Below are 27,342 nucleotides of genomic sequence, written 5' to 3'. Positions count from 1 at the left end.
AGTCTGATTAAACTGTTTAAAAACTTTTTTTCCCCTATTTGAAATACATTTATTGATAATACTTTGGCTATTTGCTGTTGCTCGGCTTGCAAATCCGGGTGTGTAGAGGGAACAAAGCACCGTGCAATAGGTCGTGTGAAGGAGGCAGAGGCGTACTTAGGGGTCAGCCATGTTGGCCCCCGCCAAGGGCGCAGGCCGTGGGGCGGAGGCGCAAAAATAGTGCCCCTCTCTCGGCGCGGCGTGGAGGCATAGGCTGTCGCAGCAGCCCTGCAGAGCCCCCTCCCCAGGTAGCCGGCAGTGCTGCCGGTTAGTTTGTGCAGCGGAGCTCCCCGTGAGGACGCTGACGACGCCAAACGTCAGGAGAGGCTCTTAATTTTGCAAAGCCGAGTCACTTTCCCCTGGTTTCCTTCCCGCTTTGACCAATTTCCAGCCCGCGCCGCTGCATGTTTACCCCAGAGAGCAAGGGCCATTGACTTAAACGGGGCTTAGTTCCGAGTAAAGTGTGTACTTAAGGCGCAACTCCAAGTGGCGCCATAAGAAACAAAAAGGCAAGCGAGGTATTGTCAGAAGTTACTGCCTCTGGCTTGCCACCTTTAGGCTGCAGGAGACCGGTGTACCCACTTTCCTGGGAGTAAGCCCCATTAAACTCGGTGGGATTTACTTTTGATTAGACATTTATAGGACTGGGCTGTTAAACGCCCAGTTTAAGAGTAATTTGTGACGATTGAATTACGTCAATTTTTTAATTTTTTTTTTTTGGCTGGAGAAGCGGGGGGGAGGGAGGGGGCGCGCCGATACCGCTCCTTGCCAAGGGCGCAAGGGAGCCTAGGTACGCCTCTGGAAGGAAGCACTAAAACGCGTGCATCGTGGTATAGTATATTCCCCAAATAGGATCTGATTTCCCCCTCCCGTTTTCAAGAGTCAAACTGGACCAAATTTGTTCGCTTGCATGTGTGATGGAGTGTGCGTGTGCGTGCGTGCGTGCGTGTGTGTTTGAGCAAAGCAACGCCCGTTCAAAAGAGGGATTTCCCACCCACCCCCCGGCGTTCCCACGTTGTCTCTTCCAGAAGCTGCGCCCGGTCCCTCCTCCTCGCCTCACCGCGGCTGAGCCGCCCGGGGAAGGACTCCGGCCAGGGGGGGCAAGGGCGGCGGGGGCTCGCTGCCCCCTTGAAGTCCGTGGATGAGGATCCGGGGGACCAGCGGCCTCTGCAGGGCCGGCGGCGGGGCGCTGGGCCCGCGGTAGAGATAGAGGGCAGCGCCGGGATCCAGGTTGGACACCAGACTCTGCGGGTAGAAATAAGGCGACGGGAACATCCTCTGCAGCGCCGAGTAGTTCCCGGCTTCGGCCAGCAGCTCCAGGCCCACCGCGGTCTGCCTTTTCCATTTGGTCCTGGGGTAAGGGGAAAAAAAGTTTCGGGGGTCAAGACACTTGGATCACGTTTTTCGACCGTTTTAAGAAAATCCATCTCATGTGTCTCAGCGTTTGACAAAGTGATTGCTCTCTTTGGGGAGGGAGTTCCACACGTCCACTTGCATAGTCTACACCTGTGTGTACAGCTGCATGTGGGAAAGGACCCTCTTGGAAAAGCTGGTGTTTTTAAGTGTTATTAATCATCATAGTAAATGCTAATATCATTTTTTTTATTTGTTTCCATACCAGACTGTATTACAAAAGTAATACTGTTTAAAGAATAAATATAAATTAACACACAACCCTTTTCATGATTCAGAGTATATTTAAAGCACAATATATTCTACAAATAGGATTAAGGCTCTTGTATTTAGCATGATGTTCAACCTGCAAGGGCTATTTGCTTCACTAACTTTCGAGAATAGAGGAACAGAATCTCACTGAATGGACCAAACCTTGTTGGTTGATTGCATCAGGGGAAAACAAAACAGAAACCATTGTGTTCTAAGTGGTCATCAGAGTATCTGCCTGGGATGTTAGATCTGTGGTTGCAGATTCACACTTCAAGCCACCACCTGATGAGGACCTGCTCAGCATGTGGGGATTAAGCAGGGATTAAAAGACCCAGCACAGAGGAGAAGCATAATTTAGGAGGACAAAATCATGCTCATGTTCACATTAACTGAAAGAATTGTAACGGGCTGTTTACTTGCACATATGAAGTGTTAATCACAGATCTGACACCACAACTTTCCTATCATGCTGCTTCTCCTCCAACTCAATCTGAGACACTCAAATTTGGCGGCCACACATAGAATCATAGAGTTAGAAGGCACCCCAAGCATCATCTAGTCCAGGCATAAGCAACATTGGCTCGCCAGATGTTTTGGAACTACAACTCCCATGATCCCTAGCTCACAGGGCCAGTGGTCAGGGATCATGGGAGTTGTAGTTCCAAAACATCTGGAGAGCCAAGGTTGCCTATGCCTGATCTAGTCCAACCCCCTGCAATGCAGGAATCTCAACTAAAGCATCCACGACAGATGACCATCCAATCTCTGATTAAAAACCTCCGAAGGAGAGTCCACAACTTTCCGAGGAAGTCTGTTCCACTGTTGAACAGCTCTTAACTGTCAGAAAGTTATTCCTGATGTTTAGTCAGAATCGCCTTTCTTGTAATTTGAAGCCATTGGTTTGAGTTCTGTCCTCTGGAGCAGAAGAAAACAAGCTTCCTCCATCTTCCATGCAGGGGCGTACCCAGGATCAAAACACCGGGGGGGGGGGGCAACAGCAAGGATCACTCATCTTTTTTACACGCAGGAGGTGGTGTGTGTGTGAGAGAGAGAGGCAGAGAGACAGAAAGTGAGAGAGAGAGACAGAGAGGCAGAGAGACAGAAAGTGTGTGTGCCTGTGAGGGAAGCGCATCATCCTGCAAGTTCTTTCCAGCCTGAGGACTCCCCGCTCCCCCAGTGGCAGCTTCAGGAACTGCAGCCCCCTTCCCTAGTCTGGAGCTGGGCGAGTCGGAGCGAGAGCCGAGTCCTTTCCCTTCTGGGCGGCTGTGTCGCCGGAGGGATGCCTGCCTTCCTCGCTCGGCTGCTGCCTTAACCATTTAATTTTTTGCTTCTGGGGGGCAGCTGCCCCCTTCTGCCCTCCTGGCTACGCCTATGCTTCCATGTGACAGCCATTTAGATATTTGAAGATGGCTATCATATCTCCTCTCAGTCTCTTCTTTTCCAGGCTAAACATACCCAGCTCTTTCAACAATTCCTCATAAGGCTTGGCTTCTAGAACCTTGACCATCCTAGTTGCCCTCCTCTGCACACGATGTAGCCTAGAATAGCATTAGCTTTTTTTGCTGTTGCATCATACTATTGACCCATGTTAAGCTTGTGGTCTACTAAGACCCCAAGATCCTTTCCACATGTACTACTGGCAAGGCAGGTGTCCCCCATCTTATATTTGTGCAACTGATTTTTCCTGCCTAAGTGTAGAACCTCACATTTGTCCCTACTGAAAATAATTTTGTTAGTTTGGGCGCAGTTCTCCAATCTGTTAAGGTCATCTTGAATCCTGATTCCGTCTTCCATGGCATTAGCTACCCCTCCCAGTTTGGTGTCATCTCCAATTTGGATGAGCATTCCCTCAATTCCTTCATCCAAGTCATTTATAAAGCTGCTAAACAACAACAGGCCCAGGACAGAACTCTGTGGAACCCGGTTTGTCACTTTTTTACAGGATGACAAGGAATCATTAGTGAGCACTCCTTGGGTTTGGTCAGTCAACCACCTACAAATCTACCTAACAGTTACCTGATCCAGCCCACATTTTACCAGCTTTCTGCAAGAATATCATGAGGGACTTTGTCAAAAGCCTTACTGAAATCAAGATACCATACATCCACAGCATTCCCCTGATCCACCAAGCTTGTAGGTCTATTAAAAAGACACAGAGAGATTTGTCTGGCATGACTTGTTTTTGAGAAACCCATACTAGACCTTAATAGCCACAGCATCCTTTTCTAAGTGCTCACAGACCAACTGTTTAATTATCTGTTCTAGGACCTTTCCTGGCATCGATGTCAGGCACACCAGTCGGTCGTTACCTGGGTCTCCTTTTTTCTCTTTTTTGAAGATGAGAACAACATTTCCATGCCTCCAGTCTGCAGGGACCTCACCTGTTCCCCAAGAATTCTCAAAAGATTATAAACAGAGGCTCTGAGATTACATCAGCAAGCTCCTTTAGTACCCTTGGGTGCAGCTCATCAGGCCCTGGAGATTTGAATTCATTTAAAGCAACCCAGTTTTCCCACACCACCTCTTTTCCTATCTTGCATTGTTTATTCTGTTATCACCAAGTTCGGCACTGCTTTCCTTTTGGGTGAAGACAGAGGCAAAGTAGGTGTTGAGCAGTCCCACCTTTTCTCTCTTACCCAACAGCATTTCTCTGTCTTCTCCATGCAGAGGACCTACTACTTCCTTGTTTTTCCCTCTTGCTTTGAACATAGCCATGTGAACAATGCAATATGAACAAGCGTTTGTGACTCAAAGCGGCAAGCCAACACATTCAGTTTGCAGAGGATCAAGCAGTCAGAAATCAAACAAGATGCAGGCGCAACATCTGTACAATGTTCAACCCTGGCCACAACACATTACAAGGAACATAGGAACATAGTAAGCTGGTTTATGTTGAGTCAGATCATCATTGGTCCATCTAACTTTGTATTGTCTACACTGATTGGCATCTGCTCCACAGTGCTGCAGACCAGGGAAGCTTTCCACCCCTACCTGGAGATGCTGTTGGAGATTGGCCCTATTGAGCCACAGGGGCCCTTCCCCAAATGCCAAAGTGGAGAACGCGTGGCCCTCCAGATGTCGCTGGATTACAACTCTCTTCATCATAAGAAGAGCCTGCTTGATCAGGCCAATTGCCTACCTAGTTCAGGCTCCTGCATCCTGTTTTTACAGGGACCATCTAGAAACCTGGAGCCAAGACATGAGCACAAGAGCCCCCTTCCCTTCTATAGTTTCCAGCAACTGGGATTCATTTCTGCCTTTGACTGTGGAGGCAGATGATAACAATTGTGACTAGTAGCCCTCTGTCTGATCCTCTTTTAAAGCCATCCTAGTTGTTGGCCATCACTTTCTCTTGTTCTATACTTTGTGCTGCTGTGTGAAAAAGGGCTTTCTTTTATCTGTCCTCGGTCTTCCAACATTCAGCTTCATTGAATGCCCACAAGTTCTAGTCTTATGCATAATTTTTTTTATAAATGTCTATCGTATCAGCTCTCACTTTCCTTGTCTCTAAACTATCCTTTATTTGCCCTGAATGTTCCATCATTCAGCTTCAATCATCATCATGGTCATCAGCACCATCCTTAACCATTGGTCATGCTGGCCGAGGCTGATGGGAGTCAGAAATCTGCAGCATTAGGAAGTCCACGCAGGTCCCCCTTCCACGCTGTAAAAGAGTGCTAACCTTCCAATTAAAAGGATCCCCACTATCTGACATTGATGCAGCCCAAAGCACGATCAATGCAACCAGCATCAACAGGGCCACATGCTTACTCGTGAGGAGCAGCTAATACTTCAAGGCTTTCAAGACTATATTTAAAGCCCCAATTGAAAACTTCCCTTCAGGAGTAGACTGTGCTATAAAGGCTGCCTCTGCCCGATAAAAGCCTACACATTACCTTTGAGAAGTTCAATCTTAAGTCTGGGGAAGTGAGGCATAAACAGACATATGTAAGTGACTTCCTTGTCTGTGTAGGACATGACAGGAGGTGCCATGTCAACCGAGGATTGTCATCAATGTAACATGAGCCTTGTGGCTCCATACACAAGGATTTGCCGTTGAGCATAATGATCGCAAATTGTTGTTATTTTTATTACGTACTGGCAGGTGCTTGTGTGATGCACACATTCAGTATAGCTGCAAAGGAGGTCGATCTGTTAGGGCAGATGGGACGTTGCCCTGCTTACCTCCCTCTGCCATTAGTCAGCCCCCACCTGCCTGCCTTCTTGCTTACACCCAGTCCAGGGGGTTGCCCGGGCTGCCAGCTTCTTCCTCCTTGCTCTCAGATTTGCCCCTTTTAGAATTGACAGTGAGTTGACAAATCAAGAGTGCATGGAGAAAGACTTTGTATGTTACATATTGGGCCCCCAGCTTAATTTCCAAAGCCTCCTGCAAGCTGTCACTCAGAACTCTGGCAGGAAGGAAAGAGACAGGCAGGAGAAAGGGGTGTCTTCTCCCACTTTTGCCTCTGGTCCTGACCACTGCTGTCTTCAGCCCCACCCACTTAAGCAACCAATAGCTGTGGACAGGATCCAAGCAAAGGGAAACCCTTAAAATACTTCTGATTTCAGTAGGAAATGATCCATCCTCAGATGTGCCAGTACCGTGTACCCCCAGAAAAAGCTCTTAGGTAATTGTGCCTGAGTCGGCAGCTTTCAGACCAATTGCTTTCAGTTTTGGAACTATGCAACTTGCATGTTTACTCAGAAGTAAGCCCTACTGAGTTATAAGCATATGTAGGAGATTTCAGCCTTAAGCATGGGCTTAAGTCTTCCCTAAAAAAACAACTTTTTTGTTGTTGTGGCAGGATCACACTCTGCGAGCTCTCAGATCCGTATAGTTATAATCCTATGTATCCATGGAATGAGAGAATCAGTCCATGTCACTAGTTGCAAAAGCCTGTCCCAAGCATTCTGTCACATTCTACTGTGACCAAGAGACAGAGCTCGAATAGACATTTTCCTGGAGAGAAGCCCTGTTAAATCTTTGGCAGCAAAAGCAACTAAAGCCATTTGTCTGTCTGTCTGTCTGTCTGTCTGTCTGTCTGTCTGTCTGTCTGTCTGTCTGTCTGTCTGTCTGTCTGTCTGTATAACATCTGCTCTGCATGTAGAAGGTTCCAGGTTCAATCCCCAGAAACATCTGCAGTTAGGGCTGGGAATGTTTCCTACTTGAAATCCTAGAAAGCGGCTGTTAGTCTGTGAGTACTGAGGTAGATGGGCCAATGGTCTGATTTGGTAGAAGGAAGTTTCCTATGCTCCTTTATGAAACAGCCACACACTCAGAATGTTAAAGATATGTCACACTTTGGACTGCAATGGAATGCGTATTCACCTGGAGGTATGTTTCACTGAACTTAATGGCACTTATTCCTGAGTAAACTTTGCACAAGCAACAGTACTCCTGAACAGTTGTGTAGGTTTTTCATAATACTTCAGAAAGAGCTAGAGAACAGCATTTACAAGAGCTCTGAAATTCAAGTTTGAAAATTTAAAATAAACATATCATTTCCCCAAGAGAATCACAGCAAAGCTCCTATTTTTGAATGTGTATTATTTGCATGGGTTACTGATGCCCTTCCAACATTCTTCCTAGATCATAACATGTAACCCAAAATGGCTTTAGAGGCACAAATGGAGTGCGCTTCCAGGGGCGGAGTCAAACTGCTGAAGAATCACAGTACTTGCTGCCTCCCACATTGTTTTTGCTGCATTAACAGCACCAAAGTGACCTAAGCACACGCCCGGGCAGGGTGTATAGAGGTCCTGGGTGGCCAAGAGAGAAAGACTTCCTCTTAGCTTCACTGATGTGGTCCAAAGGAAAATGGAACAATGCATCCGCCACCAGCTTGGCTGCAGGAGTTGCCAAAAGGAGGTGCACAAGACACCATCCAACCATCTTAGGCAGGCATCCCCAAACTGCTGCTCTACAGATGTTTTGGCCTACAACTCCCATGATCCCTAGCTAACAGGACCAGTGGTCAGAGATGATGGGAATTGTAGTCCAAAACATCTGGAGGGCCAAAGTTTGGGAATGCCTGATCTTAGGGAATCAACTCCAGATTTGTTTAGGGTTTACTCCTTAGCCTTTTATTCTCTTGAAAAGATGTCCCACAAGGCAAGGGTACGGATTTCCCTCCAGGGTTTACTCTTGAAGCCTTTCTCATGCATGAATGAGTGTAGCCTCTTAGGATCAGAGTTCACTTCTCCTACATGGGCTCCCTTCCCAGGTTGACAAGCCCCATCGGGCTCTCACTCCCCTCTACAGCTTGTGTAGTAACTTCCTTCTTGACCACTGGCCCCACTGCTGGCCTTGTCAGCTCTATCCACCAGAGACTGTCTTCATGTGCAGGGGAAGTCCCTAACGCACCCAAGATTTGAGACCTTTGGCTACCCTCACCTGGTTTAGCCGGCCAGTCAAATATGTATCTGGGGTGTAGCCACTGTTGCTTGCTGACAGCTTCCGGAAGCCACAGGTGAAAACTGAGTGCAGGGTGGGGACTAAAGGTGGACTACCCCAGAAGAAACATGAAGTGTCTCCCACCCCTAACACCCCATGCACTCAGAGTACCCATTGTAATTAATGACCCTAAATTCGTCAAGTCCATTAATTTCAATGGGTCTTCTCTAAGTAGGGCGAACATTGGATGGAAGAAAACATGGTATCAAGCTATCCATGGCATGGAAATTGGGTTAATTTGTGTCCAGTATGTTGGGTCAAGGTGGGGAGCACTCTTCTGCAGCACTTTGCTACAGAGCAAAGGACTGGAGGCTTAGGAGGTTGGGCCATTTCACAGAGAGATAACTTACAGAGAAGGGAGGCATACCAGAAGCTTATGAAATTTTGAACGGCCAATGAAATTGATGGAGATTGTGGCACCATCAAGGTTGGTCTTTATGGCCCCCATTCAGTGGGAGGAGCTGGGTGGGGGTGGAAATGCAGCAGTGCATTTTGAAGCAAATTAAATTACATGCATTACCATCTAAAAGAGAGGGGCTCCACAAGTCAATTAAGTTGGAGTCTAAAATTACATAACTGGCATACTGGGATGGGAGTTCTTACAGGCCAGCCCAAATTAAAGTACAAGGCAGAATTAATTAACTGAAATCTGCAGCACAAGAAATGATAATAGCCACTAACCTAAGCGGCTTAAAAAAAATTAAAGGAAAAAATCAGCATGGGTTGAGCAATAGTTATTACGTATGTGATAATTCAGGTAGAACCTCCACATCCAGAGGCAGTCTACTTCAGAATATCAGGTGTTGGGAACAAAAATAAGGGGAGGGGTTTTTTTTTGCCTTCTCAGATGCCTCTGGCCTCCTGTTTTAACAAAATGCTGGTGGGGTGGGAAATATGTGTTACATTTCAATTTAGACATAAAAGTCTGGTTCGAAGAAGCGAAACCAAATTAAAATAGTTGTTACAATTGTTCCGAGTTCAAGAGTGAGATGGAAACCAGCTCATACAATTTGTAAGGAGTTTTGAGGGGACAGTGGAACTGGAATATATTTTTTGTTCCATTTTAATGTAACTTTTTTAAAAAAATGCCTACAGGGAGCCAACTGCATTTATGTGGCTGTCAGGTTCAATCTATAGGAAGAAATTCAAAATAAACACTGTACACAAAGAAAGAGAGGAATTGATATCCAAAGGAGGAAGCAGCTTAACTGGCCCATCTTCAGTTTCTCACTCAAAAAAGCATAGCAATTTTTTTTGTTAGAATTTATTCTTTGCAGAGTTCCTGTTTGAGGGTCATCAGAACCCTCTGACCCCTCCTCAGCCCAAAGCCCCCCAATATATCACTTTATCCCATCAAACATTATGATTAATTTTGCAAGCTGATCTGATACCTGCCTGCTGGGACATAAACCCCACTTTGTCCACTGGGATTCCATTCAGAGCAAATAAATGCACCTTTGCTTCATTGCAGAACCACATTGGAGAAGCATACTGATGAATCAAAAGTACATGCAAGGAGAACAAACTAGGGTTACAAATCGTAGGCATTCCACACTTGTACAAAGGCGGTAGCTCAGTGGCTGAGCATTTGCCCTGCATGCAGAAGGTCACAGGTTCAGTTCCCAACATCTCCAGGTAGGGCTGGGACAGAGTTCCTGTCTGAAGGTCTAGAGCAGGCATCCCCAAACTTCGGCCCTCCAGATGTTTTGGACTACAATTCCCATCTTCCCCAACCACTGGTCCTGTTAGCTAGGGATCATGGGAGTTGTAGACCAAAACATCTGGAGGGCCGCAGTTTGGGGATGCCTGGTCTAGAGACCCACTGCCAGTCAGTGTGTAGACAATGCTTGACCAAGGGCCTAACTCAGCAGAAAGCAGCACACTACATTCCTAACACAGCAATCCTAACGATTTCTACTCAGAACTAAGTCCAGTTGAATTCAGTCAAGCTTACAGGTAAGTGGGTTTAGAATTGCAGCTAACTCCTGTTGGACTTAGTGGGGTTTAGTTCTGAGGAAATCCACACAAGATCTGGATGAAAGACCTCATGGGTGGAGCCTGTGATTGACTTTGTATTATTTGTTTGTTTTGCTTCCTGCATGGATAGTTTGGCAGGATATCTTTATTGCATTTCTATCCCACCTTATCCCCAAAGATGCTTGGTGCGTGTGCACGCACATGATTCTCCTCCTCCATAGCCTCACAACAACTGTATGAGATAGGTTGGTCAGCAAACTTTTTCAGCAGGGGGCCGGTCCACTGTCCCTCAGACCTTGTGGGGGGCCGGACTAAATTTTTTTTAAAAAAATAATGAACGAATTCCTATGCCCCACAAATAACCCAGAGATGCATTTTAAATAAAAGCACACATTCTGCTTGTGTAAAAACACCAGGCAGGCCCCACAAATAACCCAGAGATGCATTTTAAATAAAAGGACACATTCTACTAATGTAAAAACATGCTGATTCCCAGACCGTAGGCGGGATGGATTGAGAAGGTGATCTGGCCCCCAGGCCTTAGTTTGCCTGCCCATGGGTTAGAGTAGACTGAGGGTTGGTGACTGGTCCAAAGCCATCCAGTGAACTCCATGACTGGAGAATTTGAACCCTGGACCTCTGGGTCCTACTCTGACACTCTGAAACCACTACACCACCAAGAGAAGAAAGAAATCTAAATCTGCAGTCTAGCCACTACATGAAGCTTGGCTCTGATAATGTAAGAACATAAGAAGGGCCTGCCTGCTGGATCAGGCCAGTGGCCCATCCAGTCCAGCATCCTGTTCTCACAGTGGCCAGCCAGATGCCCCCACGGGAAGCCCGCAAGCAGGACCTGAGTGTGACAGCAGCACTCTTCACTTGCGAATCTCAGCAACCAGTTTTCAGAGGCATACTAAACAACAAGGAAAAATATGTATGTGTTACACACACACACACACACACACACACACACACACACACACACTGCCAGCTACAACCCCTTTTGAACAGAGATGATTTGGGCCACTGTATGCCATGCTCTGGTAACTTCTAGACAGGGTTAATGCAATGTGCACTATGTGGGGCTGCCCTTGAAGACAACGTGGAAACTTCCGTGAGTCCAAAATGCAACAGCCAGATTACCGACTGTGGTTCCATTTAGACATCACGTAACTCCTGTTTTAAAACAGCTGCACTGGTTACTGTTCATTTCCGAGCCCAATTCAAGGTGCTCACAGACCTAAATGATTCAGGTACCAAATATTTGGAAGTCTGCCTCCTTCCCTAGAGACCCTCTTAGGGCTGAGATGGACAGAGGGAGCCCTTTAGTTCCTCTGCCCTCAGAGGCTGGGGGCAGGGAGGTGACAGTCCTGGAGAGGGCCTTCTTTGTGGTAACCCCTAACCTGTGTAACTCCCCTGTGAATGCTGAAGGCGCACCCCTTCACCCCAGCTTTTGACACTTGAGATGAGTATTTTTAGGACCTAACTGATTTATGTGATTGTAAGTTGTTCTAAACTGGTTTTAGTATTGTGTTTTTATGCTGTTATCCACTCTGGGACCTTAAGGTGAAGGGTGGATTAATAATAATAATAATAATAATAATAATAATAATAATAATAATAATAATATATTTTGCATGTGAGAGAAGGACCATTTGGACATCTTATTTATTATGCATACACAATTGTTTGTGCTCATGATGATATCAGGGTGGTTATACACACCTGAGATTTCAATATCGTTTGCACCTACAAAAGTTTAGGGGTGGACATACTGATTTGTTTCTCGTCTATGCATGTAGCTTCCGGGTGAAATCCTTTGCCTTTCTTCATACCACAAATGTTCTGCTTTATATCGTTTTGTTTCTGTTCTGCTTTTGTAGTGCTATATCGCAAGAGTGCCTCTCGGCACAACTATGATGCAGTGGCACTGGGAAAACATCCGTGGGACAACTAATAAAGTGGTGACCCAGTATAAATCCACCGCCAATGCGCTATTATTGTAAGTTGCAAAACAAAAACAAAAACGGAACTCCAATCAATGAAGGGAGGTGGCGCAGAAAAAGCAAAGAAGCAGGAAATCGTGTTAACGAGACACAGAGAAATCTGTGCGTCTGAGAGGAAAGGGGGCGTGGGGAGCGGAATAAATAAATCGCTTGTGTTTGTCCCTGTAGAGGGGCTGGAACGCTCACAAAACGATAGATGAAATGGACCAGAGTTGCAACCCAATGGTGAAACTGAGCGGTATCTTCCGGACTATCTGTTGCCCTGTCTTTGTATCCCACGCGTTGAGGTGCGGCGGTGCCAAAATGGGAAAAATCTTATTCTTTTACTAAATGTTGCTGCCGAGCACAGGCCGGACGGTGGCTAAGAGCTCGGGAGCCGCCGCCTCTCATCAAAAGCCGCCTCCACAATCCCTTTCTCTCGCCGTTTTGCTGCGGAAGAAGCGCTTTCAGACCTATTTTCCTGAGTAAATTATTCATCATCATAATAATTGTGTAATTACTGTAACTGCTCTTAATTATTGATGCCCAAAGCAGTAATTGGTATTTATTATTAATGGGCCAGTGTGTTATGTGCAATGTTGTGTGTGTTTAGCTTAAAAAAAAACAACCGGGAGAGTTTTGCTCTCTCACCCACCCACTCGCGTCGCTCTTATTTTCTCTGCCCTCCCGAATTAAACGACTGGTGTCGGCTGTGAAATAGTTTCTGCTTCTAGGGGAAATGCGGGGAGGGAAGATTGGGGGTGGGTGGGAGGTGAACATCGGGCATTAAATAATTGCGATTTGTGGGAAGAGATTCATATAACAAAAATCGAACCTTTAAAAAACCAGAACCAGAAACTGGTGGAGGGAAGGAAAGGATTGGAAAAAACACGTGTTGAGTCTTGAAACCTGTTTGTAATGTGGGAAATGGGTACGTGCACGAAGCTGAGTATTCAACTTCTTATTTTCTCCATATGCCAAATAACAATAAAAATAATAGTAAATATTATTGCTGGGTTCTACTCAGAGCACGCACATTGAAATCATTGGATTTAATTTTAAATTAGTCATGTCCATTATTTTTGTGTGGATCTACTCTGAGTGGGATTAGCAATGGATATTATTATTATTACACCTTCTAAACAACTGCAGGTCTATTTAAATTGATGGACTTGACTAGTTTAGCTACAGCCATTTCAACAGGGTCTACTCTGAAAAGGACTTCGTTGGCCCATTATTGGGATTTTTTTATGAAGAGGTTAGGGAGGAAAGTGGGCAATAAATAATTTAAATAATAATGATTATTTATTTATATAGTACCATCAATGTATATGCCACACCCCTCCTCTGAGAGTCACAAAGAAATGTAACAAGTCTCGTCCCCCAAGAGCTTACAGTCTGCATTTAGCCACAGGGGAAAAGCCCGAGCCGGTTAAGAGAGGCATATTGGTAAATGCAAATTATGTGTAGACTAGTTTCTTTTCATAGGGGTTGAGGACTAAAGGGTTAAAGCAGGGGTGTCAAACTCAAATTAATCGGGGGCCGCATCAGCAGTTTGGTCACCCTCAAAGGGCCGGTTGTATCTGTAGGACTATGTGTCCACTCTTTATTATCAAAAATTATTGTCACTGCATTCAATTATTACTGTTTTTTGTAATAATGTAAGTAATAACTAGCTCTGAAAGCAGAAACATAGTCAGAATAATGGCAAGTAGATATTCAAATGTACAATTACTGTACAATTTATTGAAAAATGATTTTTGGTAACTGCACTGGGTGGTGGAGGCTCGCTAGGGTTTCATGCAGGACCTTTGCAAAGCTACTAGTACCTGGAGATGCTGGGGTCCTTCTGCATGCAGGACAGATGTTCTGCCAGTGAGCCACCATCCTTCACCAAAGGGACTGGCTGAGGTTGACTCACTGGAGCTGCTCTCCTGGTTCCAGGGTTTAAGGGCCAGAAGTATAAAGCAGCATCCTATGTTTCTGAGGAGAGGGAGAGGGAGAGGGAGAGGGAGAGGGAGAGGGAGGAAGGAAGGAAGGAAGGAAAGAGGGAGTGGGAGGGAGAGAGGAAGGAAGGAAAGAGGGGAAAGAAAGAAGAGTAGGAAATAAGGAAGGGAATAAAGAAGGAAAGAAAAAGAAAGAGGGAGAGAGGATGGAAAGGGAGAAAGAAGGAAGGAAGTAGAGGGAAAGAAAGAATAAGAATGAGGGAGAGGAAGAAAGATGGGAAGGACGGAAGAAAGGAAGAAAGGAAGAAAGGAAGAAAGGAAGAAAAGAGGGAGCAGGAGGGAGAGAGGAAGGAAAGAGGTGAGAGAAAGAAGAGTAGGAAAGAAGGAATAAAGAAGGAAATAAAAAGAAAGAGGGAGAGAAGACAGAGATAAAGAAGGAAGGAAGGAGAGGGGAAGAAAGAATAAGAACGAGAGAGAAGAAGAAAGAAAGAAAGAAAGAAAGAAAGGGAAGGGGGGGGTCGCTGCCTTGATTCAGCGCCAGAAAAGAGCGCGAAGGGACCCAGCGGCAAAAAGCATTTCCCGTGCAGCGTGAGGCAGCGGGTGTCCATTTTAGGAGAAGTGCGTAAAGCCTCAGAGTTGCACATTCGTGAGGCTGAGCCGCTGCTGAGCTCACGTTCATGAGGCTGAGCCCCGGCAGTAGGAGGAGGAGGTGAGGCAAGAGGAGGCGGAGGCGGCGGCTTGCCGGGTCGGTGCCCGGCAGCGCCGTGCAAAGAGTCCCGAGCCTCTGAGACGCAGCAGTGCTCTGTAGCACTTTGAATCCTCCTCCTCCTCCACATGGCGCTGCTGGGTGCTTTGTCTGTGCTTCAGCAGCAGCAGCAGCAGCCGTTTCCAGGCGCCGAGCCGTGGCAGGAGGAGGATTCAAAGTGCTACAGAGCACTGCTGCGTCGCAGAGGCTCGGGACTCTCCGTGCGGCGCTGCTGGGCGCTGACCCGGCAAGCTGCCTCCTCCTTCTCCTGCTGTGGCTCGGGGCGCTCCACGCAGCGCTGCTCTGGCCGCCTTTCTAACCCCCCGCCCCAGCTGTTTGTCGGCGCTTTGTCGGTGCGGCGCTTCAGCAGCAAGGTCCCGCTGCTGGGTCCCGCTGGCTGGGGCGCTCGGCGGGCCACATGACGAGGTCTGGCGGGCCGGATTTGGCCCCCGGGCCTTGTGTTTGACACCCGTGGGTTAAAGCCACAGGTCTCTCAGGAAAAGGGGGCATTTTTGAGGGAGGAAGGCAATTGTGCTCCTAGGCAGGCTTACTCGGAAAAAAGCCTCGTTGTTGCCAATAAGATTCAACTCCCGTGTCAGCTCACGTGGAGAGACCGTTCACACGTTTAACTTGCTATCTGCTCATCGAGTGATGCATTTGCACATGTCAACGGACATTTCCTTTTCCATTATCGCAGCATTCTACACGCTTTCGATAAAGGCCTTTATTTCCTTTAGTTGGCGTTCCATTTATGGTTTGCCGTGAGGTTAATACTGGACTGGGAATGCGTGTTCTCCAGTCTTGGTTAGCAAGAAGGCGATCTCAATAAAAAATAAGGGCAGCGTTGGCTGCAGCCATATGCCTGTTTTCACATGGAATTCAATGGGACTTATTTTTGAACAAGCCGAGTTGGAACTGCCCCGCAAATCCGCCAGAAGGTCTTTTTCTGACTACCTACATACCGTACCATAAGTTTAAAGAACATGACATCGCCCCATGAATCTGGGAACTGCTGATTGTTCATTGTGCTAGGAAGCGTAGCACCGTGGCGGGGTAAATTATAGTTCCCAGTATTCGTTTGGTGGAAGCCAAACGCTATAACAATGCAGTTCTTTTCACGTCTGCCACAGCCTAAAATCTCTTACTTTATCAACCACTGATTTTTGGACCTAGTTCCAGGGCGTGTTAAGAGCTCCTATTGGAAGAGGAGACTGGACGGAGTGAAAATTTAAGTTTGACCTTGATTTAAATGTTCTTTGACTGATATATTTTGATTTAAATGACTTTCTTCCTGACGCAGACGTGGGTGCATGTGTTCTCTGACCTTCGAGAAGAGCACACCTTACATGCTCAGAGGCGCCCTCATCTGCCATTCCTATTTTCTGCATCCAGCAGTATTCCTGAAAATATTGGATAGTATCCTGCTGGGTTATACTCAAGGTGGACCCACTGAAGTTAATGGACCTAAGTTGGTCATTAATTTCAGTGGGTCTACTCTGCTCTGGGTATGACCGAAGCTGAAACAGCCCATTGGCTCAAATTAAAACTGGAACAAAGTGAGACTTACTTCTGAGTAAACCATATCTAGCCTCGCACTGCGTGCCCCTGCTTCCATGTAATGAGTTGCCACCTTTTCTCGGCTACCCCTGCTCCTCTGCCCTTTGGCATCAACCTGACTCCCAAACACACCTTAGGTACGTATACCTTTCCCTGAAAGGGTGATGGCTGGTGGAAAAAGCTTCCTCCGGCTGGGCCCCTGAAAAGCACGAGAGCAGGCCTAATTAAAAAAAAAAAGTTAGCAACCCTGTATGGGTGTTCTCACACTCCTTGCAGAATGAATATTAGCTCAGCGTTGACGAATGGGAAGGAAAGGTGTTTGCGATGAACAGGACGTTCGTATGAGGAAATAGAGGTTGTACCGTAGCTATTTTCAGGTGGAAATTCAGCTACCTACTAGCCTGTTCAAGCCAGGCACACAATTATAGCTGAATCACTTCCCGCGAAATGTATGACTTCTGGGGATGAGGAAAGTAGGGGAAGTGAGCTGAAGATCGTGTGAATGAGACTTGCTTTGGCGCAACGTCGTCTCACCGCAAACAAATCAGAATTAATGCTCATTAAAACAGGCGACCTCGTCTAATCTCCCTGCAAACAAATCAATAAACAGGTTGTGTTAATGCCCCCCAAAATCAGACCGTGGTACCCTCCTTGGCTCATTTACAACTGAAACATAGCCTCTGATATGTGCAAGAAAAGGACAGTTCTAACCAACGAATGCAATTAACTCTTTTTTAAAATCTACATAATAATAAGAGGAATGCAGCACCTTCAAATTTGCTAAGTGCTGGTTCGAACCTCTGGCTACCAAAAGGTGAGCTTCACAACCATCTGAACCAGTTGTGAAAGCGCTAATTTCCAAATGGGGAAATCTCGCTCATTTTGAAACCAGGCTCTATTTCATTTCAGCACGTCTGGATTTAATAACACGCAAGCTGGTGCCGGCTAGGGAAAGAGATGGGACTAAAGAGTGGGGTGATTTGCTTGCGCCTGTGTATGAATTTTACGTTTATTTTCGAGATCGGATCTTGACTGTTTACAAACACCCAAACTGTGGGTGTTTGTAAACGTTATGTTTTAAGGTGCAAGCCAGGGGTATGGGAAAGCTTTGTTTCTTCAGACGTTGCAGAACTCCAACTCCCATCATCCCAGGACAAGTAGCCAATGTGATATATGATATATGACTGAAGCAGAGCTGGTTGGGTTGATTTGGGGGGGGGGTTGCGCGAATTACCATGCAGAGACACAGAACTGGCTGCTGTTCCTTGCCCAAACTCGGGGTTGCTGGAAGGTAATGTGTGGAACGACTTTTTGCGTTGTATTCAACTAACCTTTACTCAGAGTAGACCCACGGACAGTAAGGGGCCTAGGTGAGTCATGACCGTTCAGTTATGAGCAAAAGTGAATTGGATACAACCCTTTTGAGTCTAGTGCTTCACACATAACAGGATCCGAGTCTGGATATTGAACGCAGGAGCCGACAGCAATGACAAGTGTCTGAACGCCTGTCAGGGAGAAAGAGAAGATTCTGGCGCGGTTTTTGACACGTATTGTGTGGCTGGGCGTGCAGATTTTGAAGATTTTGTGTCAAAATTTTGACACCCAAAGTTACCAGTATGCATGGTCATCGCTGCAGCATTCAGCCAGCCAATGAGGATCCAAAACCAGGGGGGATGGGCCTCATAATCACCTCCGACGCCATTACTGTTGGCAGAAACCATTCACACGTTCAGGTGCAAGTCAGCGCAGGCAAAATAATCCGGGGACTGTGCGTGCTTGTGTCTGTGCTCAGGCGGGCGGGCGGAAAGATCGAGGATCCGTGTTTGGTCTTTTAAAGCAACCAACACTATCAGGAGCCCCAGATATCGACAAACTCTCTTTGTACGTGTCAGGGCTGCACGGGTAGATATCAGGAAAGGCGCGTTTTGCTTCGGGGCCCAACAGTTTCAGATCTGTGGGTGTTTGTGGTTTACCTGGTTACTAGACAAAACAGGATATATGTAGTTCTGCTAATTTCACCCTCCCCGGTTCCTTCCCGTTCGCCCTTCATCATCCCCCGCGCTCCAAAAAAGGCTTGTAGCCAACTTTGCTCTGTCTATGCACGCACGCAACTAAGATTTCGCTCGAAATACAGCATTGCATGCTTTTACTGTGGCACCTTGGAAGAGCTCTGTGTAGCTTAAAAATGTGCAAGTGTCACTGTGGCATTGAAGCTGACTATATTAAAAATAATATTTTATTAAGTCAGGGGAGGGGAAACTGGTCCTTTAGATGCAGTTGGACTCTGATTCCCATCAGTTCCAGTCACCACGGTCAATAGACAGAGATGATTGGAGTTGGAGTACAAGGGGGTGGGGTTAACTCACCCAAATGCGTGTATATATATATATATATATATATATATATATATATATATATATATATATGCATCTTTCAAAACTAGATTCCTTCAAGTAAACTGAAGCAGAAACAGAATTTCTCTGTGTTAATTACTTCGGTAACAGCTCGAGTTTGTGGATTTGATTCCCCCCCCCCAATATAGCGATACGTTGGGGAGGCACAGCATTTTGCCAAAGAAGTTTAAAGAAAAAGATGACATATTATATTATTGTTATTATTATTTTAATTAAAAAGAGTAACTACCGCGGAGTAAATACCACCCTTTCCTCTCTCTTTTTTTTTGCAACCCTTGAAGTAGGCTCTCTCCCCAACCTTCACCCAAAGATTTAGGATGCCATCCAAAACAAACTTTCCTGCAAGCGACAGGATTTAATTTTCGAGCATAAACTTGCATAGAACTGCCCTCTTCGAAAACCAGAGTGGGAGGAACAATACCCTTTTCCAGGGTAATTAATCCGAAGTCAGGGAGGTGAAAGATGCCCCGCCTCCTCCTCCTCCTTGCCTTTGCCACCCACCCACCCCGCTCTCCCCCCACCCCCGCTCTCTTTTACCTTCTGTTCTGGTACCAGGTCTTTACTTGGGTGTCTGTGAGGTTGAGGGAAGCGGCCAGCTCCATTCTGTCCTGCACGCTCAAGTATTTCTGCCGCTCGAAACTCCTCTCCAGCTGGGCCAGCTGGTGATCCGTGAAGGCTGTGCGGGCCTTGCGCGGCTTTTTCAGCCTCACTGGGGGGCTCTCTCTGGAACTGGAGATCTCTCTGTCTCCTTCTTCTTTCACTGAGCAGGGGGGAAGGGGGGAGAGAGAAAAGGCGTTGCCACAATCAGTGCAGGCAGCTTAGAAGGGAAAGTCCCCTTATCAAGGGCGGCAGGGAAGACAAGTGGCCGTGGCCAGACGCCACGACGATGGGCACTGACCGCTGCTCGTTTCTCTTGCGCAGCTCCGCGTCCCTTTCTATTAGATCCCTATGCCTGTTTACTCGGAAGTAACTTCCATAGCGCTCTATGGGGCTTCCTCGTCAGTGAAATGTGGATAAGGTTGCAGCCTTAACATCCTCCTTTTAGGTACGTTTACTCGGAAGTAAGGCCCATTGATAAGTCAAAGAAGTCCGTTCTTTAGCCCAGTTAGGAACAGCGTAGGAACAGGACAGTAAATTTAACTACAAACACAAATATCTATATGCATGCGTACACATTATTTATTTTATTATTAAAATTATTTATAGCCCGCCCAATATCATATCGACTTCAGGGCTTCAGGGTTCACAGTCGTCGGAGTCAGCGATCCAGTTCAGCATGATTTAAGTGCCAGAGTTAAGCAAGCCCTTGAAAGATTTCCCCTTAAAATTACTTATTTATTCAAACATATTTATAGTTCCCATGCCTTTTAGTACAAACCCTGAAATTAAGGGGATGTCACAGCCCTTAACTTTAGGTGTTGTCGAAAATGTTCTTCACGGAATAATATATAAATATTGATCTTAAAGAAAAGATCCAGCCTGGGGAAGACATTCATACAAACAACCCCCCCCCAATAAAATAAACTCGGTATTCATTGTGTCATTCTGGAATAGATTGCACTGTTACTTCCAGGTAAACACGGGTAGGATCGAGATGCACGTCAGAAATGCCAGGAAACTACTACTGAAGTTAGTTCCCCCCCCCCCAAAAATATATAGAATGCATCCTTCAGGCAAACGGATTATTATTATTATTATTAAAAGAAGGCAAGGCAACTAGATTTACAGGAAAAAACGTATGGGCTTGAGATGGAGTCTCAACACGATCTGTACAATTTACTCACAAGTAACAGGGAAGACTATAGGGAAGTAAACGCCACTCAACCCGATGGGAGTTACTTCTGTGTAAAACACGCCTAGGATCGGGCTATACGAAACGAACCTGGAAATTTTAGAAAACATCTTATTCCTAACAAAGAGTGTCAAAAATTATGGGATGCCGGATTTGCAATCCGGTTTAAACTACAGGTTCTTTAATTCGTTTTAACTGTGATCTGTAACCTACGTTTCCCATTTACAGTACTCAGGCTGGACCCACTGAAGTTAATGAGAGTGACTTTGTTGTTCTTGTTTAGTCGTGTCCGACTCTTCGTGACCCCATGGACCAGAGCACGCCAAGCTCTGGCGTGAGAGTGACTAGATCCATTGATTTCGGTGGGGCTACTCAGAGTAAAAACTATTTGGAGACAGCTCTAATTTTGTTCTCTATGATGGAAATAAATCCGAGGTTTTTGCAACTGGAATTAGTGATAATCTGAATTAATGAATGCTAAAGTAAGTATCACACCACCCTAAATCGATACAGATTCAACAAAGCCTTTGGGTTTCAGCCAGCTAAATTATACTCAGAGTAGACCCATTTAAACTAATTATTTTCAATAGGTCAACTCTGAGTAGCACTACCTTTGCATACTACCCGGATAAATTTCGGTATCTGAGGCAAACGATTCTTCCTTTTGCGGGGTTAAAAGCAGAGGAATAAACCAAACAAGTCAAATTTAATTAAATTTTAAAATTGACATTTTAATCTTGGTTTGAGGGCACCCGCGTTGTCCTGAAGATGCGATGCGGACAAAACTGAGCACTTTCAAGGGCGCCAGCCAGGTTATGCACTCCTACCTGGGAATAAGTCTCAATGAAGTCAATGGTGTTTCTTCCCGGTGAACACACACTGCCCGCCTCCCGCTGATTTCAAACCAGAGCGAAGCACGTGCTGTACAGCCCCGATTCTGTGCACGTTTATTTGAGAGCAAATCCCACCCCAACCCCCTCCCCGATATTTACTGCAATCCTAAAATGCCTTCTCAGAAGAAGTAAGCCTCGTTGAATTCCAGGAGGGTTCCTCCCAAGTAAATGGGTAGAGGACTGTAGCCTAAACGTGCATCATTTTAGTTGCTTGGATCTACTCAGAAATGTCCCAGTGAGTTCTAAGGGATTCATGCCTCTATCAGTGTGCTTGGGTCTCTGACTTTTCTTAAATTCAAATTTCCCCCGTTTCCCCCCCCCCAAATCCCTATTTTCCTCCATGATTTTATTGGCTGGGTTCTGCCGCCCCCAAGACTTTCTCACCTCCCGCTGACAATAAAGTTTCCATCCCTGAACAGTAAGCTATGCCACCCTACCTAGGTCTACTCAGAAGTAAACCAACTGAGTTCAATGGAGCTGACTCCCAGGTAAGTGATGTTGAGAATTATGACAGCACCCAGATTTTGTTGCTTCAGGGATTAGCTCTGAAAGAAATCGGGGCTGATCAGCTTCCTCAAATTCTTAGAGAAACTTCCAAAAGCCGGATTCGGGACGAAAATGGTATTACAGTTGTTGTTTGTTGTTGTTGTTGTTGTTGTTGTTCTTCTTCTTCTTCTTCTTCGTTTTGGGATAGAACTGGCATTGATCCATGTATTTTTTGCCGTCGTCATCACCACATTTGAAGCCCACCCTCGCTCCGAAGAGTTGCGCGTGGTATCCAACTTTATCCTCACAATCATCTTGAGAGGTAGGCTTGACTCAAGTCCTACCACAGAGACCTGACTGAGGATTCGAACCCACAGCTCTCTCCAGCCCGCTAAAGACCACCCCCAAGTAGGCGTTCCTGAGGCTTTCCATCCCAAAACAAAACAAAAACAAAGGATCGCCTATCTATCCAAGGAAAAGGAGCAAACCCCAAACTCCCCATTTCTCTCTCTCCAGATATTATATATATATTGAGAGGTGCAGACTCCCCCCCCCAAACAGCAACCCCCCTCCCTCTCTCAACGCACAATAAATGAAAAGAAAACTGCGTCAACTTTTTGAGTTGCCCGAAAAGAAGGCTTTCGGTAGAGATAGGTCACAGCTGCAGGGGAGCCCATCTCTCTGACTGATTCACACAATACTGTACAATATATTTGGTTATATATTCGGAGTAGGCAGAGAGCCTGATGTTTGAACGGGCAACTGAACAGGGCAGTTGTCAAATAAAAGTAGCAAGGGAGGTTAAACTTCTGCCTTCTCCCCTCAGCTGTGATACGCCCCCCCCAAATTATCCCTTCCTTTCTACGTTAAACAATCGCATGGGAGTCACTCCTGTTCAATCCGGATTGAAACCGACCCTCCCCCCATGGTGCAAGGAATATTCCTTTCGAGAAAAAGGGCATTTCGGATTGATGGAAGGCAAAAATGAAGGGTGAAAGCTGGTAACTCCGAAAGAAATGGCTACGGCCTGCAGTTCCTCCCCCCCTTTTCTCTCGCCCACCCCCTTTATCTCTGTTCTTAAAGAGATTATGTTTATCTATAGGGTGGGGGGAAGCTGGCTCCGGTTTATATAAATTGGCCGCATTAGCTTTTTTACAGGGGTTTATGGTAAATTTCATTGTGGAAGGGTTTAGGAGCGACAAAGCTCAGCCTCCACGCGCGTTGATTTCTCTCTGTAGGAAGACAATAATCCACTTAATTGAGCCACCAGGGATATGGGAAACCCTTCAACCAGAAACCGAGTCCAGATAGGCATGAATATCTCTTAAACATGAGGTGCTCTTTCATTGATGGATGGAAGGCGCAAACAAGCCTGCTTCTTCCCCTCACCCCTCTTCTCTTTATAAGAAATAAAGGGGGTGTCCTGGAATTAGTGGCACTGACCTCTACAGAATGTTTAATTTGCGCGGGGGCGGCGGCAAATAAATGAAATTGATATTTGAAAAGCTAAATAAGAAATCATTCCCTACTTCTCTCTCTCTCTCTCAAAATAGACCCCTCTTTAGGCTTTGATGTTCAGTTTAGACTAGGGGGCTAGCTAGGACAGAGAAAGTTGGCGCTGTTTACCTGAGGGGAAGGTGGGGCGTTAAGGGCAGGACCGTCGCTCAGCGCCCGACTCGCCTCCAGGAGATCGCCGGGCTCAATTCCTGGCGTCTCTCCATCTAGGGCTGCGAATTATCTCGTGTCTGAAACCCTGGAGAGGCGCTGCCAGTCAGTGCAAAGAACTGTGAGCTTAGAAGGAAGAACCGATGTTTTTTTTAAGGATGATGCTGTGTTGACAGAGAACTTGATTCTGGAGTTGTGATGGAGTGGGAAGAGGGGTGAAGAAGGGAGAGATTGAGAAAGTGGAGAGAGGGGTTTGAAGTTCAGGGAAGTTTCCCTGAGGAAGAGGGAGAGAAAAAGGAGAGAATATGAGAGAGAGAGAGAGAGAGAGGAGAAAGGGGGAAAGAAGGGGGGGAGAAAGGAAAAATGAAGACAGAGATAAAGGAAGGAGGGAAAAGGAGGAGAGAAAAGTGGAGGAAGCGGGGGAAGAAAAGGAAGAAAAGGAGAAATAAAATAAATGTGAGGAAGGAGACAATGGGGGGAAGGAAGACCTATTGATGTTTCTAAATGTATGCCTGATGTGGCTCTAACTGTAGCAACTTGGCCAAAAACAGCAAGTAAAGAGCGAGAAAAAAAAGTTGAATGGTAATGTAAAATGCTGGGGGGGGGCGTTATATGTTTGTGGCTGAAATCCAACACAATTTACGGCAGGGGCGAGGGAAAAATGAAGAAGGTTTTAAAAAGAATTTCTGTCTCTCTTTCTTAGCAACTGAAATTTTAATTGGTTAATGGGGATAGGGTGGGGTGGGGTTGTAAACAGAAAAGACCTGGACGTAAGGGCAGGAATTCCCCGGTGGGAGACCCTGCCTGAGTCCAGAATACCACCTGCCTTTTTCTACAAGCCCAGCTGTTAATCCTGGATGCGCCCACAAAATTGGAAAAGGAGGAGGAGCGCGTGGCCAAGATCCTGGCCATTTGTATAAACAGGCCGAAGATGGAATGTTGCTTTTTATATATTTTTTAAAAAATGTTATTGGTTTTATTTTATTTAAATTAAACCTGCATTTACTAAGCATGTTTGCGAGCAAGGAAGCCACACATTGAACCTCGCGTGCGGGAGTTGCTTCCGAGTAAACCAGCTTCGGATGGGGCTGCAATTCGGCAGTTTTAACCGCGTCCGCGCAGAAGTGAGTCCGCTTGAGTTCAATAGGGTAAAGGGGTACCTGGATCGCAGCCATGCTTGGGAGCCAGCCCCACTGAACAAAGTAGGTCTTAACTTGCAAAACAGGAGATGTAATCGCACTATTCAGAGCTACTGTACAGGAAAACCGCTTTCGAAAGGGATGCCTTCCCTCGATCCAACGACCTGATCTTTATCTGGGCCGCTTTTCCATTCTGTCAGTTTCTCTTTCCAAAGGAAACATAAAACCCACCAGGAACTGCAGAGGTCTAGCTCGTTGCAGATCCTATTCTGGCCTGGAGGAAAAAAGAGCTTCCGTTTGGAACTTTCATCCTGGGCCGCGTTGTTTACTCGGTATCAAGCCTCCTAGATTTCAGTGCGATTTGCTCCAGAATAAAGCTGTGCCTTTTCCCGTTCCACGCAACTATGTTTGTTTCGGTTCCTATCCGGCATTTCTGTATATATATATTTCTGTATCTCGGAACAGGCTTTCTTCCTGCTTTCAGTGACTTCTGTCTAAGGCGACAAGCCTAACCGCAATGCTTGAGAGTAAGCCCCCCCCCCCACTCAATAGGACCTTACTTCTGAGTAGGCGTAGATAGGTTTGTGCTGTCAATGAACTCCAACTCAGTCCAATCTTACGGATGTTTCACTCGTAAATTATTCTCCACCGCCCTGGATTTCAGTTGGACTTACACGCGACTAACCACAAGGAACTTAAAGTCTTACGGAGGGGAAATTGAACTCATTGACGTCATGGGGGGTTTGCTTCCAAGTAAACCTGAAGAGGAACGAGGCTTTAAATCTCTTGAGGATGTTACTTTTCATGGCGGGGGGGGGGGCAAATGGCGGGGCAAGAAATGACCTGAACAGGGTGGCTTTTGCCGTTAGAAAAACGTATTTGTCAAAGAAAGTAAAAACAAAACAATTCTTATCAGAGGGAAAGTCACTCTCTGGCGAGCACCCCCACCAGTTGTTAAACTGAAGATCTGCTTTTGCTTTCGACGTCTCTGCAAACACCAATGTATTTAATTCCGAGCTATTTCCCTTAGCAGAATTTTTTCAAAAGTTGTCATTTGCTTAACGGGACTGGCGCGATTCAAAGCCTCCTCGACCCAGTGAACCAGGAGCTTGAAGGTCGCCGCTGGCGTTATTACGAGTTCTCTCGTCGAAAAGTTTTCGGGGGGGGGCAGACTCAAGGGGAACCACCGATCATTCAAGGGATGATTACGAATGATAGGAAATCTGATAGAGGCGAAGAGGCGAAGCTTCTGCACTGAAGTTTGGCCTTCTTATCTGCCTGACAACTTGTATTGATCTGTGTGTCAAAAATCATTCGTGCCGCAACCTAACGAATGTGATAATATTGGTACCCCGTCCATCTCATTCCAGTAAATCCAGTGTATATGGAGTGGGGTGGGTGGGGTCGGAATGCCTTTTCTCCAGAGTAGACTCTACTTTAAATCAGAATGCAGACCAGAATATCCTGGTGACTGTAGAAACACTCGGGCTGCAATCCTTATACCCACTTTCCTGAGAGCAGGCCTATATCCAATTGAGCTCAATGGGTTTTGCTTCTGAGACATGGAGGAGGATCGCTGGCGCAAAATAGATGGAAATAACAATCTAAACAGGCAAGTGTTTGGGTTATGCGGAGTTAAATGCGCAAATATAGAAGTTTCGTATTTATCTCCGCCAGGTTCTCATATTACCTTCCTCCCCTTCAAATATAATAATTTTAGCAGAATTCAGAGCTTGACAGATTGAACTGACGACAGAAACAAACTGAAAAAGAGGAAAAACAGAAAAAGAGGAAATATCCCAAATCAGGCCAACCGAAAGTTATCCTGTCCTTCGTCGTCGAACCTTCTGAGAGAGAAAGAGAGAGGGTGTGGGGATAAGAACTTGCATGTCCACATGCACCTCTGAATACCAGATCTCGAGGACTAGCAATACACGGGTTTGCTGTCCGGAAGCCGCTGGTGAGCTAGATCGACCAGCTTTGGTTCTTAGGAGATACCACAACGGGAAGGGAAAACCCTACCGGTATTTGTATGTGCGCGCGAGTGTTACTCGTTCAGAAATACAGGGCTCATTCAGAAATTAAGAGGCGCTGGTATAGAGTCAGGATAAACTCTCCTTACCTTTGTATTCTGTGTCCGAAGAGGAGTTGCTGCTGTTGTTCTTGTCTATCTTCTCCCGGAAGTCCTCTCCGGATTTGGGGGGAATCCGAACCGGTGCCTCCTGCGCGCTCTGTCCATTGCTGCTGGAGTAAGGGGCGCAGGCCGCCAAAGGCTTGCAATCGGCCAATATGTCCCTGATTAAGAAGGAGGAGGTCACTGTTCTGGATTGTGAAGGGGCCAAGATTTGCCCCGCTTGGAGGTGAGACTCCAGCCCCACTGCCACACCTTGTCTCTGGGCTACTGCTTCCAAGCACTCCCTCCCGGGAGAGTGGGGCGACGGGCAGCCGCTGCTGATTTCGGAGCGGGGACTAAGTTCCAAGGGGGAGCGTCCTTCCCCCATGAGCGGTTCCCCTTTGGGCACGGCGGGGCTCCCGGCTCGGTGGGACAGGATGGAATCGATCCCAAATCCGTTGGCACCTTCCAT

General features: G+C 46.3%; 1 protein-coding gene across 1 annotated transcript; it reads right to left on the bottom strand.

Annotated features, from left to right (window-relative positions):
* Positions 1 to 973: 973 nt before the first annotated feature.
* BARHL1 (BarH like homeobox 1) lies at positions 974 to 27,342 on the bottom strand. The gene is made up of 3 exons (XM_035102223.2): positions 26,880 to 27,342; positions 19,320 to 19,542; positions 974 to 1,390 (listed from the first exon to the last, which is right to left on the bottom strand). Exons 1-3 carry the CDS (start codon positions 27,340 to 27,342, stop codon positions 1,096 to 1,098), a joined length of 981 nt encoding a protein of 326 aa, XP_034958114.2. The 3' UTR covers positions 974 to 1,095.

The sequence above is a fragment of the Zootoca vivipara genome, chromosome Z2, assembly GCF_965207765.1.
Source record: "Zootoca vivipara chromosome Z2, rZooViv2.hap1.1, whole genome shotgun sequence".
NCBI classification, from domain to species: Eukaryota; Metazoa; Chordata; class Lepidosauria; order Squamata; family Lacertidae; genus Zootoca; species Zootoca vivipara.
Note: the sequence above shows the minus strand (reverse complement) of the source record. Positions and strands in the feature narration are given on the sequence as shown.